This window comes from Vombatus ursinus, unplaced genomic scaffold (assembly GCF_900497805.2).
Source record: "Vombatus ursinus unplaced genomic scaffold, bare-nosed wombat genome assembly UNPS02014812.1, whole genome shotgun sequence".
In the NCBI taxonomy this organism is placed as follows: domain Eukaryota; kingdom Metazoa; phylum Chordata; class Mammalia; order Diprotodontia; family Vombatidae; genus Vombatus; species Vombatus ursinus.
In genome coordinates, this window is record NW_020954590.1 from 92,983,817 (window position 1) to 93,003,224 (window position 19,408).

At 38.2% G+C, this 19,408-nt stretch overlaps 1 protein-coding gene across 1 annotated transcript in view; it reads right to left on the bottom strand.

The window, feature by feature from the left end:
• LOC114054084 (endoribonuclease LACTB2-like) overlaps positions 1–18,643 on the bottom strand; it is a 45,302-nt gene extending 26,659 nt beyond the window's left edge. Inside the window, exons 1-3 of the mRNA XM_027877187.1 lie at positions 18,462–18,643; positions 13,449–13,612; positions 205–331 (exon numbers count right to left, since the gene is read on the bottom strand). Of these exons, the coding sequence (XP_027732988.1) occupies positions 205–331; positions 13,449–13,612; positions 18,462–18,583 (413 nt within the window). The 5' untranslated portion in view covers positions 18,584–18,643. The remainder of the gene's footprint in view (positions 1–204; positions 332–13,448; positions 13,613–18,461) is intronic.
• Positions 18,644–19,408: the final 765 nt, after the last annotated feature.

A 19,408-nucleotide genomic window follows, 5' to 3' on the forward strand; every position in this document is an offset into this window, starting at 1 on the left:
AAAGAACACTGGACTAGAAGAGAGAGAAGCCCTAGGCAAATGCACAGGTACCCATTAATTCAACTTTACTTTTCTGCACAACAGATTATAGAATTGTAGATCTGTATAAAGTAGGTGGATAGAACTTGGCTTTGATAAGGTTTTTGTTGTCCTTGGGTAGAATGTGATTTTTAAACAACAACTCACAAACAGTCAAGTATTTACCTGAGAGTGGCTCCTTCTGCATTAATCACATCTCCATCTTTCAGATAAACATATTTTTGCTCTTCCTTTCCTATAACTTCTTCCTTGAAGGGATTGCGTGGAAGCTTTTTAATGCAATATGCGGTGCCTGGTCACAAAATACATAAGTCATATTAAAAAAAAATTCAAAGTTATGTACTTTAGGGGGCACTCAGGGTGGGATACTTGCAGTTATCAGAAGGAAAAGGTTACTTCCTTACATTCCAAGGAAGTGATGGAGACCCAGGAAAACAGGAGATACTATGCCAGAGACAAAACCTAGAATGAGGCAACCAGAATTGTCTCATGGAGCACTGAATTTAGAGGGCATCAATAATACTCATAGTTTTTCAGCAAAAAAATAACAGAGCTTAGTATCCAGTTGGCAAAAATAAATTTTTTTTTTTGCTTTTTGGTGAGGCATTTGGGGTGAAGTGACTTGCTTAGGGTCACACAGCTAGTAAATGTTAAGTGGCTGAGGCTGGATTTGAACTGAGGTCCTCCTGACTCCAAGGCCAGAGCTCTATTCACTGCACCACCTAGTTGCCCCTGGCAAAAATAATTTTCAAAATAGGTTATTAGATTTTGAGATAAAGCAAAGTTCATCTTCTGCTCCACCCTATTCTCCCTCAGTAATAACTTTGCATCATCCCTGCCATCTGAAGGTGAGCTTGCCCTAAGTGTGGTTTATGGTATTTAGGTGCCTTAGATGCAGAAATTCTTAGATTCACTTTGCATACAGCAGCAAGCATCTGGTATGCTAGCTGCTTCTTACATCTTACAGATACTTTGCCCAGAGGAACTCTATATTGTCTAAGCCACTCTATATATACACATATATAAATACATTCCCTTTTGTTAACATAAAATTCAAGAAATAGTCTTCTCAAGTCTTAGCCAGCTTTGAAAACTTTAGGTATGGGGACAGATAGGTGGCACAGTGGATAGAGCACCAGCCCTGGAGTCAGGAGGACCTCAGTTCAAATCTAGTCTCATACACTTACTAGTTGTGTGACCCTGTGCAAGTTACTTAGCCCTGATTGCCTCCAAAAAAAAACCAAACCAAAACAAATTTCTAGGTATTGATGATGAGACAGTAATATAGAATCTTAGGAATCATGTTTGTAAATCTCTAATAAAATGCTGACACCTATACATAGGTGAAAGAGATCTAATCTCAAGTGGGTTACCATATTAAAAGGTTGAAGAAACAAAGGTTTTCCCTATTCTGAATTTTGAAGGAAAGATACCAATGTAGTGCTAACACTGGACAATTGAGCTGTAATGTGGTTTAACAGATATAATGCTGGACTTGGAGTTAAGGAGAGTTGGGTTCGAATTCTACATTAGAAATTTATTAGCTGCATGATCTTGAAAAAGTCACAACCTTTGTAAGCCTCATAATATTTAATGTCTACCCCACAGAATTGTTATGAAGATCAACTCCAATCAGATCAAATGTGATAGTGCCTTTAAAGCACTCTGCAAACCTTAAAAAGTTCTATTTAAATGTCAGTTCTTATAACAAGTAGGACTATGTTAACTCTTCTCTCTCCAATGGTTAAAAATAAAAGAAATCAATTAATCCATAAGCATTTGAGTGAATTGTTTGGGACGATAGAGAAATAAAAATACTGTGCTTTCAAAAGTGTATAGTCTGTTTAAGTAGTACACACACACACACACACACACACACACACTCCACACACACAGAGTTACTATCTCTGCAGCCTCTTTCCCTCAAATTAATTCCCACTTCTACTACCATCACACTAATTGAGACTCTTTTTGCCTTTCCAATATAACCTCATGATTGGTATGCTTGCCTCCAGTATCTTGCTCTTCTGATCTATCTTTTCATACCACACCAAAATTACCTTTCTTTTAAACGGTGTGATCGCTTTATTCTCCTGGTAAAAACCTTCAGTGGCTCTTCAGTGCTAATCACATAAAATATAATTAGCCTAGTACTCAAAATCGTCCACAGTTTGAATCCAATCTACATTTCCAGCCTTTACTGTGTATTATGTTCCTTCACACAGACTATGTTCCAGCCCAACTGGACTACTTGTCATTCCATGAATCTCTTCCTGCCCACTCCCGTCTCCTTGCCTTATATCTTATACATAGAAAAGTTTTTCCTGACATAACAGCCTATTCAAATTCTCTTTCTTTCAGAGGATGTATATAACACAGCAGAAAGAGTGATATACTTGGATGCACTAGCTGTGTGACCATTGGCAAGTCACTTAGAAAGTCTTAGTCAGCTGACAATCTTAGTTTCCCTACTTGTTAGTATCAAATGAGATTACAGTAGTGTATATAAAATACTTTGTAAAAACTTTAAACTGCAATATAAATATAAGCTATCACTATTATCATTCAAAGAAAGCATAAGCAAAAAACCTCCATGAAACTTTGACTGAGGGGCAGAGTCAAGTTGGTAGAGAAAGAGAGAGGAAGCATAAGAGTCTAGTTCTCTCCCCATACTTCTTTGACAAAGAATTAGGGAAGGTGCCAGACTGAATTCTCATCAGGAAAGCCAATAAGAAACCACAGTGAATCATTTTTCCAGCCCTGAGTGGGTTGGGGAGATAGAAAGGTCTTTAGGTACTGGGGAAGGTGTCAACAGTGAGGGTAGAGAGCATTCCAGTGTCCAGGGACTGAGAGAAGGTACCCAAAAGGGATGTTACGGAATCCTTGAGCAAGCTCTGTTGTCTACCACACAGTGCTAGGTCACAGATCCAGGGCAGAAAGGAATAACTGTGAGTGCTGGCCCTGTCTGTGATTGACCACAGAACAAGTACCTAGAGGCACATGGTAGCTGTGTGTCTCTGAACCCAAGAGTGGGACACAGCATCCCAGAGCAAAGAGGGGATGGTAGTTCAGTCACTCTGGATCGGCAAAGACTACCCCAGGACAATAGTGGCTGAGTCAAAAAGCAATCAGCTGAAATTCCCAACCAGAAACAAGCTGATAGATTCAAACCTGGGTCAGGTACCGGCAGAACTCAGACCAAGAGGGCAGTAAACAGACCTTTCCCCAGAAAATACCACTTTGGAAGTATCAAAAGCTTGTAGGTCTCCAGACAGAGCTTTGAAAGCAGAAAAAGTTTATAAGAAGACAGAAGCTCAGGACAGACACCCTCCTACACCCAGAACTGTACAAAGCCCAGCAGTAACATAAAGTCCAAAGTCAAGATGTAGGCTTGATAAATGAGCAATCAAAAAAAGAATAAGACCATAAAGAGCTATTATGGCAAAGAGAAGCTCAAGACATAAACAAAGAAGGGAATAAAAACAATTAAAAAAATCTACAAATGCAGCTTGGACATAAGTCCAACATGAATTCCTAGAAGAGTTAAAGAAGGAACTAAATGATGATTTTAAAAATCAAGTGAGAGCAGTGGAGAAAATAATGGAGAAAAGACATAAGGGCTAAGGAGGAAAGATATGAAAAGAGAGCTAATAGCTTGGAAATAGAAGTACAAAACCTTACCAAGGAAAACTCTTTGAAAACTAGAAGTGGCCAAATGGAAGCTAATGATTCCATGAAGCACTGAGAAATAACGAAGCAAAGTCAAAAGACTGAAAAAAAAAATAGAAGAAAATGTGAAATATCTCATAAGAAAAACAACTGACATGGAAGATAGATTGAGGAGAGATAATTTTATAATCACTGGACTACTTAAAAGTCATAAACAAAAAAAGAGTCTAGAAATAATATTTCAAGAAACCATAAAACTGTCCAGATATCTCAGCACTAGAGGGAAAAACAGAAATTGAAAGAATCCACCAGTCACCTCCTAAAAGAGATCCCCAAAAGAAAATTCCCAGGAATGTTATAGCCAAAATCCAGAGTTCAAGAAGAAATTACTGAAAGTAGCTAGAAAGTATTCAAGTTCCATAGAAACAGTCAGAATCACACAAGATTTAGCATTCACTGCAATAAGTAAGTGGAGAGCTTGGAATGAGATTCTAGAAGGCAAAGGATCTAGACTTACAACCAAGAATAACCTACCCTCCAAACGGTATGATCCTACAGGGGAAAAAAATGGAACATTAACAAAACAGAGCTCTTCCAACATTTCTGATGAAAAGGCCAGAGCTGAGTAGAAAACATGACACACAAAGGAGTCAAAAGAAACACAAGAGAAATCAAAAGGGACTAAATAAGGTTAAACTGTTTACATTCTTATGTGGGGAGATGATATATACAGCCTCTCAGAACTTTATCAACACCAGAGGTCACTGAGGGTATGTAATTAGACAGAAGACCTGGATGTTGTATTTGGATGATCTGACAAAAAAAAGAAAGAAAGAAAGAAATGGAATGAGTGGGGAAGAGAAATGCACTGGGAGAGGAAGGAGGAGAGAGTAAGAATAGAAAAATTATCTCACATAAATAGTGTGCGCAAAAAGGAGTTTATGCAACAAGGAGAGGGGTAATGACAGGGGGAACAGATGATACTTGAACCTCACTTGCATAAAAACTAGTTAAAAGAAGGAAGAAAACATATACACATGGATATAGAAACACATCTTACCCAACAGGCAAACAGGAAAAATAGGGCTAAGGGGAAAGAAGAGAATAAGAGGGAGACCAGATTAAAGGAGAAATGAGTCAGAATAAAAACAGACTCTTAAAGAGGGGGACTGGGGAAAAAAAGATAGATAAGTAAAAAAAGAACAGTATGTAGAGAAACACAGTTAACAATCACATAACAGTGAATATAAATGGGATGAACTTACCCATAAATCAGATGAGAATAGTAGAATGGATTAAAACCAAAATCCAACAATGTTATTTACAAGAAACACATTTGGAACTGAAGGAGACATACATAACTAGTCTAATCATTCTGGAGAACAATTTGGAACTAGGCCCAAAGGGCTATAAAGCTGTGCATACCCTTTGACCCAGCAATACCACTAGTAGGTCTGTACACCAAAGAGATCAAAGAAAAAGGAAAATGACCTATATGTACACAAATATTTATAGCAGCTCTTTTTCTGGTGGCAAAGATTTAGAAATTAAGGGGATGCTCATCAATTGGGGAATAGTTGAATAAGTTGTGGTATATGATTGTGATGGGAGTACTATTGTGCCTTAAGAAATGAAGAGGGGAGGTAATGTCAGGGAAAAAAAAACTTGGCAAGAATTATATGAACTGATGCAAAGTGAAATGAGAAGAACCAAGATATTGTGACAGTTAACAGCAATGTTGTAATGATGATCAATTGTTAAAGACTCAGCTACTCTGATCAATACAATAATCCAAGATGATTCCAAAGGACTTACGATGAAAAATGCTATCCACCTCCAGAGAGAAAACTAATGAACTGAATGAAACTGAAGTATAATTTTCTTGCTTTTTTTTGCAGTATGGATAATATGGAAATATGTTCTGCATAATTTCACATGTATAATTGATATCATTTTGCTTGCCTTCTCAGTGAGTGAGGGAAAGAAAGAGATAGTTTGGAACTCAAAATTTTGAAATAAAAGAATGTTCAAAATAAATAATAAAAGAAAGATAAAAAATAAACAAATAAAAGAGACACATAGAGTTAAAATAAGGCACTGGAGTAGAGCCTATTATGCCTTATCTGAAGTAATAAAGGCAGGAGTAGCAATCATGATCTCAGACAAAGAAAAAGCAAAAATAGATCTAATTAAAAGAGATAAGCAGGAAAACTACATTTTGCTAAAACATACTATAGCCAGTGAATTAATACCAATACTAAAAATATATACACCACATGGGGAAAATATAAGCAAGGAGACTACAGCAATGTATCATGAAGAACATAAACTATGACTAGGCTGGATTTAAAACAGGAGTGCAGGGCTGGTTTGATATTAGGAAAATTATATGCATAACTGACCATATTAATAATTAAACCAACAAAAAATCATATGATCATTTCACTGGATACAGAAAAAACTTTTTGACAAAATATAACACCCATTCCTGTTAAAAACACTAGAAAGCATAGGAATAGATGGAGTTTTGCTTAAAATGATAAATTGTATTTATTTAAAACCAAGAGCTAGCATTATATGTAATGAAGATAAGTTAGAAGCTTTACCAGTAAAATCAGGGTTTGTGAAGCGAGGATCTATTATCATCATTACTATTCAATATTGTAATAAAAAAGTTGCCTATAGAAATAATACAAGAAAGAAAAGATGGAAGGAATAAGCTTAGGAAATAAAACTATGTCTTTTTGCAGATAATATGATGGTTTACTTAGAGAACCCTAGAGAGTTAACCAAAAAACTTCAACTTCAGCAAAGTTGAAGGATATAAAATAAACCCATACAAATCATCTGCATTTCTTTTCTTTTTTTTTGGCTAGGCAATGGGGTTAAGTGATTTGCCCAGCGTCACACAGCTAGTAAGTGTTATGTGTCTGAGGCCGGATTTGAACTCAGGTTTTCCTGAATCCAGGACTGGTGCTCTATCCACTGCGCCACCTAACTGCCCCTGTATTTCTGTATATTACCAACAAAACCTACCTGGGAGAAAATGAATGAGAAATTTCATTGAAAATAACAATATATAGTACAGTATGAAATATTTGGTAGTCTACTGGTAAAGACATACATAGGAACTAAAGAACACTCTTCACACAAATAAAGACAGATCTAAAAAAAAACTAGAGAAATATTAATTGATCATGGGTAGGCTAAACCAATGTAATAAAAATGATAATAATACCTAATTAACTTATGTATTCAGTGCCATTCCAAACTACAAAAGAATTACTTTATAGAAAAAAATAACAAAATTCATGTGGAGGAACAAAAGATCAAGAATAGCAAGGGAAACAATGGGAAAAAAAGAACAGGTAGGGTTATCAGCATCAGATCTTGAATTATACTACAAATCTATAATAATCAAAACAATTTGATACTGGTAAGAAATAGAAAGGTTGATCAGTAGAACAAATAGTACATAATATATAGAAGAAAATGAGCATAGTAACCTAGTTTTTGATAAACCCAAAGATCACCAACTACTGGGGCAAGAGCCCACTATTCAACAAAAACTGAAGGGAAAACTGGAAAGAAGTCTGACAGAAACTAGGTAAAGGTCAACATCTCACATCATCTACCATGATAAGCTCAAAATGGGTACATGATTTAGACATAAATGGTGGTATTATAAGAAAATCAGTGGAACACAGAATAAATTACCTGTTAAAACTATGGAGAGGCAAAGAGTTCTTAACTAAACAAAAAATAGAGAGGTTCACAGGAGATAAAATATAATTTTGATTAGATAAAAATTGAAAAGATCTTGCACAATCAAAACCAATGCAGCCAAAATTATAAGAAAAACAGAAAACCGGGGGGAAAATCTTTGCAGCAAGACTCTCAGATAAAGCTCTTATTTCTGAGATATATAGGGAAGTGAATCAAGTTTACAAGAAAAAAAGCCATTTCCCAAATGATAAATGGCCAAAGGATATGAACAAGCAATTTTCAGAGGAAGAAAGCCAAGCTATCAATAGTCATGTGAGAAAATGCTTTAAATCACTAACAGAGATATCAAATTACAACAACTCTCAGGTTCTACCTTACATCCATCAGAGTGGCTATGATGACAAAAAAAGAAAAATGATATGAAGGAGGGGTTGTAGGAAAACATATACTAATGCACTGTTGGTAGAGCTGTGAACTAGTCCTATCATTCTGGAAAGCAATTTAGAATTATGCCCCCAAAATTAAAAATTGTGTATACCCTTTGACCCAGTGATTCTGCTACTACGTCTGTATCCCAAAGAAGAGACCAAAGAAAGAGGGAAAGAATCCATAAATACAAAAATATTTCTATTAGTTCTTTTGTAGTGGCAAAGAGTTGGAAACTGAGGGAAGGTCCATCAACTGGGAAATGGCTGAACAAGTTATGGCATATGAATATGAATGTGATGGAATTATGCTGTATGAATGATGAAGGGGATGATTTCAGAAAAGTCTTGTATGAAATATTGTGAAGTAAACACAAACAGGAGAACAATTTATACAATAACAGTAATATTGTAAAGATAATAAGTTTTGAAAGACTTAGGAATTAATCATCACGATGATCAATCACAATTCCAAAGGACCCATGATGAAACATGCTTATCTGCTTCCAGATGGAGAGCTGATGGACTCAAGAATACAAAGTGAAGCATAATCCCCTCCCCTCCTTTTTTGGACATGGATAACACAAGAATTTATTTTGCATAACTATACATATTTGTAATGAGTTTTATTTTTCTTAACTTCTCAGTGGGTAGGGGAGGAGGGGATAGAATGAAGAGCATATGAAATTGAAAATAAAATAAAATTTAAAAAAGAAGAAAAAACCTTCCCTGATCCCCCTAGCAGCAAATGACCTCTTCCTCTTCAGTCTTTTTGAACCTCTCTTGCATATGTACTTGGTCTTATCCTACTGTGAATGCTTTTAAAGTAAAGACTATCTTTTTTTTTTTTGGTGAGGCAATCAGGGTCACACAGCTAGTAAGTGTCATGTGTCTGAGACTGGATTCGAACTCACATCCTCCTGACTCCGAGACCAGAGCTCTATCCATTGTGCCACCTGGCTGCCCCAAGACTAGCTTGTTTCACCATTTTAACACTAGTGTCTAGTACAATGCACAGCATATAGTAAGTGCTCAATAAATATCTGATTAATTGAAGAATAAGCATGGAATATGTAGAAAACACTAAAGAGATTAGCTTGTTCAAAGCAGAAATTTTGTGTTGGGGAGTAGCAGAATATAAGATTAGATATATAAAATTGAGCTGCTATTGGAGATCCCTGAATGGCAGAAGCATTTGAAATTGATTTTTTAAAAACTGATTTTATAGATAATTGTGATCATAGGATCAGAGATCTAAATGTAGAAGAATCTTAAGAGGCCATCTAGTTCATACCTAATTTTATGGGTGAGGAAGCTGAAGCCTAGAGATGTGAAATGACTTGTCTAAGGTCCAACAGTCAGTAGTAAGTAGGTGGCAAAGCTGGGTTTTGAAACTTGGTTCCATGACTCCAAGTTCAGTGCTCTTTCCACCGTATCATGATTCCTGAATAAGAGAATAAAATGTAGAAAGCTGTATTTTAGGAAGCTTAATCTGGCTGCAGAATACAGAATGGATCAAAGAAGGGAAAAATTGGAGGCAGGGAGACCAGAAAGGTGACTAATATAGAAATGAAGGTATGAGATGATGCTCTTCTGGTCTAAAGCAGTAGCAATGGGAATAAAGTGCAGGTCAAGAAGATACTCTGAAAGACTTCAGTGGGGGAAGGTGGAGGGAGAAGCAATAGATGGAGGGATTTAAGTGGCAAAAGTAAACCTGACCTGTGCTATGAGGTTGGAGAGTGAGTGACTGTCACACAGTAGATGCTAAAAACAATGTGAACTTTTTCCTGAAGAGAAGGGAACTAGATGGCTGAGGAAGAAATAGTTTCTTGTGCTCCACCAAATAAATGATAAAGTAAGAGTCACGGAAGGCTTCAGGAATAGGTTATCCAGTAAGGGTTAGAGGAAAAAGAGCACTGTAATAGTGATAGGTGGTTCCTTGCTAAGGGAGCACTTACTGACTTAATAACAATAAATAGGCTACAATCTTTCTGGGGTGTATGCCCCGGCCCCAGGCAAAATAAAGAATCCCTCCCCCCAGACTTGTTAAACACATGGCTACTAACCACTTATGGTGATTAACGTGGGCATAAACCAAAGTACCAGAAGGAATCTAGAAAGCAATGACAAAGATTATTAAGTTTTAGGCAAGAAAGTAAAGGTTAGAGAGACACAAGTTTGTTTTTTCCCCCTCACTGCTGTCCATGGAAGACAATGGATACAGAAAAAAAGCTAAATTAGGAAACAAATAGATGGCTAAGAAGATGGTGTTGAGACTGGGAGTTGGATTTATAGTACATAGGAATAATGGGTCTCCTGGCCAGAATGTACCGAATAAAAGCTGGTAAGAATGTATTTTTCTGATGTTTTTCGAATACAATCAAAAGGATTTTAATTAAAATGGAAGAGGAAGAAAACTACCTTTGCATCTCCAACAAAGTAGATACCAAACATAACAGCGACAGTGCAGGAAGAATAACAGTTCAGATACCCGAAAGGTCACAGAAGACAAGAATCTAAGAAATGAGCCATTAGTAAAACACAAGGCTCCAAAATCTGTACACAAACCCACAAAATTTAGGTGACAAGTAAGAGAGCTAGAGATCCTAATGCCAGGAGGCAGAAGTGCCTTCATAGGCATCACTGAAGTATGATTAGAATATGGCCCTCAGTGGATATAACCTTATTCAAAACAAACAAGAAAGCATAAGGAGGGAACAGTAATATATTAAGAAGGTAGACTCATGTGAGAAAATCAGGAAACAGAAAAGGAAAACATGATAGCGAATCCTGGGGTGGGATTAGTAAGGGGAGAAGTATTAGTAACTTTGTCATTAGAGTACATACAGACAACTTGAACAGAAAGAGAAAATAGATGAGTTTGGAAAACAAATCATAAGCCTGACAACAGGCATGATATCAAAGGGATGGAATTCTTCAATTATCCAGACATCCACTGGAACTTCCTTTCTATGCCACAAGTAGAGCAGCTAATAACTTGATAATTTCATTCTTTGTTAAAAAAAAATGTAGAAACCAACAAAGGGAAATTTTACTCTGAATTCTTAATAATAATGAGGAGCTAATTGCTGAGGTGGAAATGATAGAAACTTTTGGGGAAAATGGCTACAATACCTCAATTTGTCAAAGAGGAGAAAAAGCTAGGCATCGTTTGAGATGCACTATTTTTAAGGACAGCAGATTTCAAAGTGTTCAGAGGAAAGATAGACAACATCAATAGATGAAAATTCTATAGAAGAAATATGTCCAGGCACGATGAGAAACACTCATCCTTGAGGATACAAAAAATATTATTACTATATTACTCGGTGATCTCATTCAATTTTCATTTTTATGTAGATGATTCCAGATCTATACACATAAACCCAGTCTCCTGTGAACCAGGCTTACATCTCCAATTGCCTCTTAGATGTCTCATTTTGGATATCCTACAACAGGTGTCTCTAAGACAACAGGTCTGAAACATAACTTGTTTTTTCTCCTCCTTCCCCAAAATTTCCCCTTTCCAAACTTTCCTTACTGTTGAGGGCACCATCTTCCCAGTCACCCACTTGAAATCTCATTGTCATCTTTTACTCTTCACTGTCCTCCTTACTCACCACACATATCCAATCTGCGGCCACACATTGTTTCTGCCTTCACAGTATCTCTTTCAGTCATAAAGCCCTAGTTTGGGCTCTTATTACTTCTTACCTGGACTACTTCAATAAACTTTTAACTGGTCTACCTGCTTCAAGTCTCTCAATCCATCCTTTTTTTAGCTGCCAATGTGATTTTTCTAAAATGTTCGTTTGACCAAGTCACTCCCTGCTCAATGTAGTCTAGTAACAAGCTCCTTATTTTTTCCAGGATCATATTTAATCATATTCTTTACCTAACCCCTTCCTACCTTTCTAGTGTTCTAACACTTTATTACTCTCCACTGATCCAACCACACTGCCCTACTTGCAGCTGAACATGACGCTCTTATCTCTTGTCTCTGTGCCTTTTTACTGAATATCATCCATGCCTGGAATGCTCTGCCCCTTCTCCTTCCCTCTTGTTTTCTCTGGCTTCCTTCAAGACTGAGTTCAAAGCCTGCCTTCTGAAGGAGGCCTTTCCCAGTTCCTCCAACTACTATGCAATTCCTTTCAGATCACTTTCCATCTAACTGTATATATTTTGCATGTATATTGACATATGTATGTGATTTCCCCTTTTAGAATGCATGCTCCTTTAGGCCAGGGCTGTTTTGTGCTTTTCTTTGTATCCACAATGCTTGGCACAATGTCTGGCAGAGAGTAAGGACTTAGTAAGTGCTTGTTGACTGACATGGCTACATTACATGAGAACTGGTCATAGCCCAGATGAATATATGTTAGCGAAATGAAAAAAGCTGAAGAAGTGATTATAGAACTGCTGCCTATAATCTTTTTTTTTAAAATAGGTTTTGTTTTCTTTCTTTCTTTCCTTTTTTTGGCAAGGCAATTGGGATTAAGTGACAGTTAAGGGTCACACATCTAGCAAGTGTCAAGTGTCTGGTCTGAGACCGCATTTGAACTCAGGTCCTCCTTACTCCAGGGCCGGTGTTCTATCCACTGGGCCATCTAGCTGCCTCCTGCCTATAATCTTTGAGGAACTCTAGAGAACTGGAGTAGTTCTAGAAGGCTAGAGACAGTCCAGCATTCTGCTTTTTTAAAATAGGGAATAGGAAAGCCAAAAACTATAGACATGGAATTTAACATTTATTCCTGGATACATTCCAGAATATATTATTTAACGGATAGCTTGTAAGTAAATACAAAATAAAGTGATGATCATGAAGAATCTGCATAGGCTCATTATGAAGACATGCCAAACTATATTCATGTCACAGTTTGATAAATTAGTAGATCAGGGAAATGCTCCAGATGTAATAAGTTTTGATGTCAGTAAAACATATGACAAGATTTTTCATGATATCTTTGTGGATAAGATGGACAAATGGGTTCAAACGGTAATAAAGCCAGATGAATTTGTAGCTGATTGAATGACCACCCAAAGAGTGTTAATTACTGGCTTCTTAATATCTCTAGTTCCCTTTAAAGCTCAGTTCAAACTCCAAGATTATTCTTGGAATAGTATACCTTTTTCACATATGTGCTATTCTGATGTCTCATTATGCCATGAAGGTGACATTGAGTTGAAGTCTATGTTAGTGGAATATAAGCTCTGGAAGGTTCTACCTTGAAGGAAAGACTTAAGAGCAGAGGCCTGGTGCAAGAGGCCTGTATTCCTGTAGTCCAAGGAGCAGCCTAACAAGTTTGGAGAGGCTTAGCAGAGTGATAAATCTTTAGCCTACGCCAAGTGGAAAGGTATCTTTTCCTCTTCTGCAAGGGGACAGGGGCAGGGCATCTAAAGTAGTAAACTGTATTTTTTCTCTTCCTTTTATATTAAAACAAGAATAATACTTAACAGGCATATAAATATTAAATAATACCCAGAAGTAGTATGTACACAGGAAAAGCTCAGTAAACACTTTAACAGCTTACTAAAACAAGACTTTTAAAACCAGTTTTCTTAATAGGATTAATGAACATTTCTGCTTACCTGTATTGATACTATTACATATGTCTAATATTCCTCCAGTATGATCTCTGTGCCAGTGAGTCACTACAATTTCTTGGATTGATGTGTTAAATTCAGTCAGTGCTTGTTTTAAACAGCTGATATAATCTGGAATTGATGGTTCACCAGTATCAATAAGAATTCTCCTAAAAAAACAAATTAAACAATGGAATCAAACGATAGAAATAGACATAAAATTATGAAGTATGAGATAATAGTAGCATGTTGGCCCTTCAGATAATTAAGCTAAATTTTAGGAAAATTCTACTAAAATCCTATTCTAGTAACTTATCATGGCATACAGGTAACCCTGAGTTCTTGAAGGCTATAAGAGAGGTAAATAAGTAGTGAGGTAGCTAGGTGGCCCAGTAGATAGAGCACATGGCCTAGAGTCAGGAAGATCTGAGCTCAAATACAGCCTCAGACACTTGGCTGCTGTGTGACCCTGGCAAGTGACTTCACCTCTCTTAACCCATTTCCTCATTCACAGTGTCTGGCACATAGTAAGCATTATATAAATGGTAGCTATTAGATGGTATTTGTAAAGTGCTTTGCAAGCTTTAAAATGCTACATAAAAGCTAGCTACTATTATTAAGCTTCTGGAAACCTTAAATTCTGCCTCAAAACATCTACCTGTGTGTCCCTGGGCAAGTCACTTAACCTCTGTTCAGCTTCCCTTAGCTGTAAAATGAGGACAACAGCACACACCTCATAATGTTGTTGTATCAAGTGAGATAACAAGAAAAGTGCCTTACAATCCTCAAAGCAAACACCAAAGAACTCAGAGACCTCTTACAATAGTCTTGTGTCCAACAGAAGCCAAAGGATTTGACTGAATAGCTTCTCTAAACAAGTTTGTTCTTCTACACTAGGTATAGTGACTAAGTTACATAGGCTTGTTATGAACCATAACTTCATTTTCAGGCATGAAATGGGAAATAGGATAGGTAAAATTTCCCCACTTAAACTAAAGTTAATTTTTCTCTCTGATATTTCCACTTATGTTTCTGAACATTCTTAAGAGTAAGTCCTACTTTAAAATCTCCTTTTCTACCACAAATTAAGGGAAACATCTCTTTTTAGGCCTCAGTTCACCCATTTCTAAAATGGTAGAATTATGTTAATTTCTCAAACCTCTAGTTCTAACATTATGTAATTTTAGGTTTATAGTTCCCTTCTCAATTATCATTTCACATTCTGTTTGATTCTTTCTTGATTACATAATAAAACTAAATTCATATTAATTTGAAGGAAATTAAAATTAGTAAAATGTCAATTACAGGAATATAACTTTATAAATATAAAGTCTAACAGTGCTGACTAGTAGAGTTCTTAAAAAATCAATTTAATGAAGATATTAAAAATCCTTTATTAGAATATAAGCTTTTTACATATAAATGAAAGCTCCTAAAGGAGGTTTGTATCCTTACCAGCTTCTCTCCTTTACATTCGAATTTTAAATAATTCTCTACAATCCTGTTTATATTACCTGAATTTTGAAAAGGTTTTCTAAGCAAATAAATTCCAACAGTTTGTTGGAATAATCTCAAACGTCAAATAGTGAAATTCAAATTAGTGAAGCTTTAATATAAACAGGACTTGCTCATGCTGTTGTATCATCATGCTATACTGTCATCTACATCAGTGGTATCAATAGAAATGGGGTCTACTAATTGGTACAGAAGAATCCCTGTGAGCCACATATTGACTTGGTTTTAAAATGTATGTTAACTGTTTTATTTATTTAGTTAAATATTTTCCTGTTACATTTAATCTTTTTCTGGTTTCATGTGAGACTTTTGTCAGCTGCATGTGTGAACCCTCTGGTGTACAGTATGTATATTGGACATACTCTTCCAATTGCTTTTTTCTTCCTATCACATTTGCTCCAGTGCTAGGACATAGAGTAAACATCTAGGTGTTTATGTTTTTAATTTACTTTGTACAGTTACTTCTCTGCACATAGCATCAAGTATGATAGGTAATTTTAAGATCTATTCCTCCTATGGACATTCCTATATTTTGGGATCCCTAAATTCAGCATTCCAGATTTTTGCTGTCTCTCTGTATTTAGGACTGAGTAGCTTCTGAAAAAGGAAACCTGAAGGGGAGGATAGTAATTTTATTTGTATAAACAATAGAGGTTCTTGTTGCTCTTTTAACAGTGTCAACACCCTTGGTTGCTTTTGAGGCCTTTTGGTAATGGGAATCACCTGAAACTTCAAACTTATAAAACTGCATATGGCCAAAATGCCTAAGGAAACACTGTTGTCAGGATTCCAAGAATAATTATCTAGTTACAAAGGATGGCTTTTAGGGAAAAAAAAATTAAACCTCCTTTGCTTAAAAAATTTTTTTTTCTAATTTCCCCACACTTACAGGAGGAAAGAGATCATAATATCAACTAGAATTATCCTTTATAAGGGGTTAACTTATATCAATGGATTTTTTAAAAATCTAGAGGAAGTATGTCATTTCCGTAGGAAAAAGAAATAACTATTCTACAAAGTCTGATTGGTTAGTATTAATGATAAGAAGCTAAAAATAAAAAGAACAAGGTTCTGTGCCATAGTTGTTCGATTTGCTTTATTCCACTGGTTAAACTATACTCCTAACCTAAGTAGCCTTCTTGCAAATGTTGTGATTGGTTCTGTGGGAGGTGGACATCTTAATAGTCCTTTCTGTATCTCCTTGCACTGAGTCTCTTCCCTCACATAATAGCAAACACTTAAACTCTCAGTGAACAATAAGACTCTAATTCAAAATTGTGGCACTCATTCCTGATCTGCATTGTAAAGGGAATTGCCTCACAGGGAAATCTCTACAGGATGAAATTGAAGGTTTAGACAAATAAAGAAAAGCTCCCCAAATGCAATGTTCATTGCACATGGCAAAAGTTTTATGAACACCTGTTTTGTAAATGAATAAAATTCATCATTGCTTAAAAACAAAAGAAAACCAAAAAAACCTCAACCCACTCTGGTCAGGGTGAGGCAGCAGTAACAGCTTTCCACTCAGAGGCACATTAAGATTTATTGAACTTACTCCTTTCTGCAAATTCCAAATTCTCACTCTTCAAAATTCAACTCTTACCATAATCAGTAAGTATTTATTGAGTGTCTGTTATATAATCAGTGCTTCAGAAGAGCATAAGATTGCAGCAAACCATCAGAGATTCCTGAGCAACCTTTTTTTTTTTAAACAGATAAAAGTTCCTTTTACATGTAAAAGCTGTGCTCTAGGAAAATTAATATCTGACAGTAGTATACAGGATGGAATAACTGCTGTGCTGAAAGATGGTATAATGAGACCAGCTAAGAGACAGTGCAGGTGTGAAATGATGAGGCTACACTAGGAATGAAGCAGTAAGAATGCTGACCTACAGCAATGAGCATAAAAACACATCTTCCAGATTACACACACTACTACCCTCAGATCTAGTACCTGCTTGGTATCCTTGAATCAAGTAAAGGCTTGCTTGATCACACTATACCTTTTGGACTCCTCTCCTCTAGCTAGACTTTTTTTTTTGGGGGGGGGGGATGTAATCAGGGTTAGGGTTAGGTGACTTCCCTAGGGTCACACAGCTAGTGAGTATTATGTGTCTAAAACCAAATTTGGACTCAGGTCCTCCTGACTCCAGGGCCGGTGCTCCATCCTCTGCGCAACCTACCTGCCCCCTAGCTAGCCTTCTTTTAGTTCCTTCCATTTGTCACACAACTCTAATTGTGACAAGAAGGGGAAAATCAAAGAGACATTGAGGACTTATAGGTGCTCAGAATCATCCGCTGATTTTTACTGTTCACTAACTTTAATCACACCCTACCGTAAGGGTTTACTGTGTGAAAAGCACATAATTTAGATTGTATGGGCACTGCTCCCACACTATTAAGATTTTAAACTTTTTTAAGAATAGGGCCTCTATTTAATTATTTCATTGCATTCCCTCAGGGTGCTTAGCTCAGTACTAAAGTACACAGTAAGTCATTTCAATAAATGATCCATTAAAATGCCAGAAATTTACTTGTCACCAGGACACCAGGATTCCACAGTAACAAGACAGAACAGTTCAAGGAAATTTGGTGAACTTTTCTCATGTTATTTTGATCCTTTGTTAAGGTGGTGAGAACAACGGCTTACCTTTTCGTCTAAAGCCTAATTTTTCTTGTATTCTAACTAACACGGATAGAGCTCACCACCTGCTCTAACATCAGGCTTTATGCTGACGAAAGTAAGCCCCATATGACCCGTAATTTCAACCTTCATTTACTCCTTTTATTTGAAGCACAGTTAAAAATGCAACACAACCAAAATATGAACCTATGGCATTGCCTACAAATAACAAAGGAGAACATCCTCAGAAACAAGGGATATTTGCAAAGGAAAACAATAGGAGATTCTGCAACTCCTCCCTCGGGGCTGACGCGGGACCTTCGGGGTTTACAACCGAGCCGATCTTAGGGAAGGCGGAGGATAGTGCCCTCCGGTGGGAGGTGTAGAGAAGGACCCCCTAGGAAGGATCCACCACGATCGCACCCCGAGAAGTTGGAGGTCAAGCCAAGTGCGCATAGAAACAGAAAGTGGGGCACGGCTCCGGCGGCATTAGTGTCCCGGGCACCCCGCTCAGCGGTTGGAGGAGGGGGGGAAAGTGTGCCCCTTCTCAGCAGCTGGAAAGGGGTGTCTTCTGCCCCCCCTCAGCAGCTGGAAAGGGGTGTCCTCTGCCTCCCTCAGCAGCTGGAAAGGGGTGTCCTTTGCCCCCTCTCAGTAGCCGGAAGCGGGGAGGGGTCCTCTGCCCCCCCCAACTAAAACACAACGCTCTTTAAAAGTACTTGAGGGTTGGGGGGGGCTCCCTGCGTCTCATCTGAGCAGTAACTGCGACCTGGGGGGGTGCCCGCTCCCCGGCCCGGCCTGACCCCTTCCCCCGTGGGGGCAGGAGCAGGGAGCAGGCCCCGGCCCCGCAGCTCACGCAGCAGCCTGGCCCGGGAGGCCGTTACCTGGGGCCGGTCCCCACCAAATAAGTGTTGGTGCCCTGGAGCGTCATGGGTCCGGGGTTACAGCCCAGGACCCGCACCACCCGGGAGGACAGCTGCTCGATGCGCGGCAGGACCGCCGTCATCTTGTCCCCTGATCCAGCTCCGGTGACCGAGCCCAGCAGAAGACGCCTCGGAGTGGGGCGCCGCCCTGCGGCGGGGGCGGGAAGGCCCGGCCCAGAGCGGTGAGTAGGCCGGACTCCTCCCGCGCCGCCGCACAGAGCGGGCAGCGATTGGTTGGGCTAGGACTACCACGTGATCCCCGTCTGGCAAGCTCCTCCTTCCCCGCCCTCGCCCGGGAGGAGGGAGTGGAGGGGGCCGGGCTGGGTGTGGCCACGTGCACTTAAAGGGAGCTCGAGGCTAGCTCTCCTGATTTTCATCGTTTTCACTTTGGGTTTTGGTGGTGGGTATTTCATTTTACTGATTATCACGGAATAATAAAATCACAGCTGCAAGTGATCTTGGGGAAGGGGGTTTGCTCTACCTCTCTGGTTATTTGGGGTTTTTTGAGATGGAAAATCTGCAGCAAGGACAAAAGATAGACGTAATAATTTTACAATAGTCAACTTAATTTCCCGTTTGGGAATTATAACTTGGTGCATGTTTCAAACCCACCTCCAACCACTCGGGGAACAGAATTGCATAGAGTCCTAGAATTTAAATGCGCCTCTCCCTTACACCTTCCTACTCCTCTGCACTTTGACAGGCACATGTTACATGTTGATTGACTAACTGGTTACTCCTCTGGTGTCCTGGTAGCCGGCATTGTAGAGATGGTCTGGTGCTGAGGAACTCTCATCTCCAGAGAGTGTATGTGTGTTATAGATGTGGAATGTTAAGCAGGCCTTTTCCTACGTGCCAAGAAGGTTCTGCCCTTGCTGTTAATGACTCACCCAGTTCTGTTCTTTTTA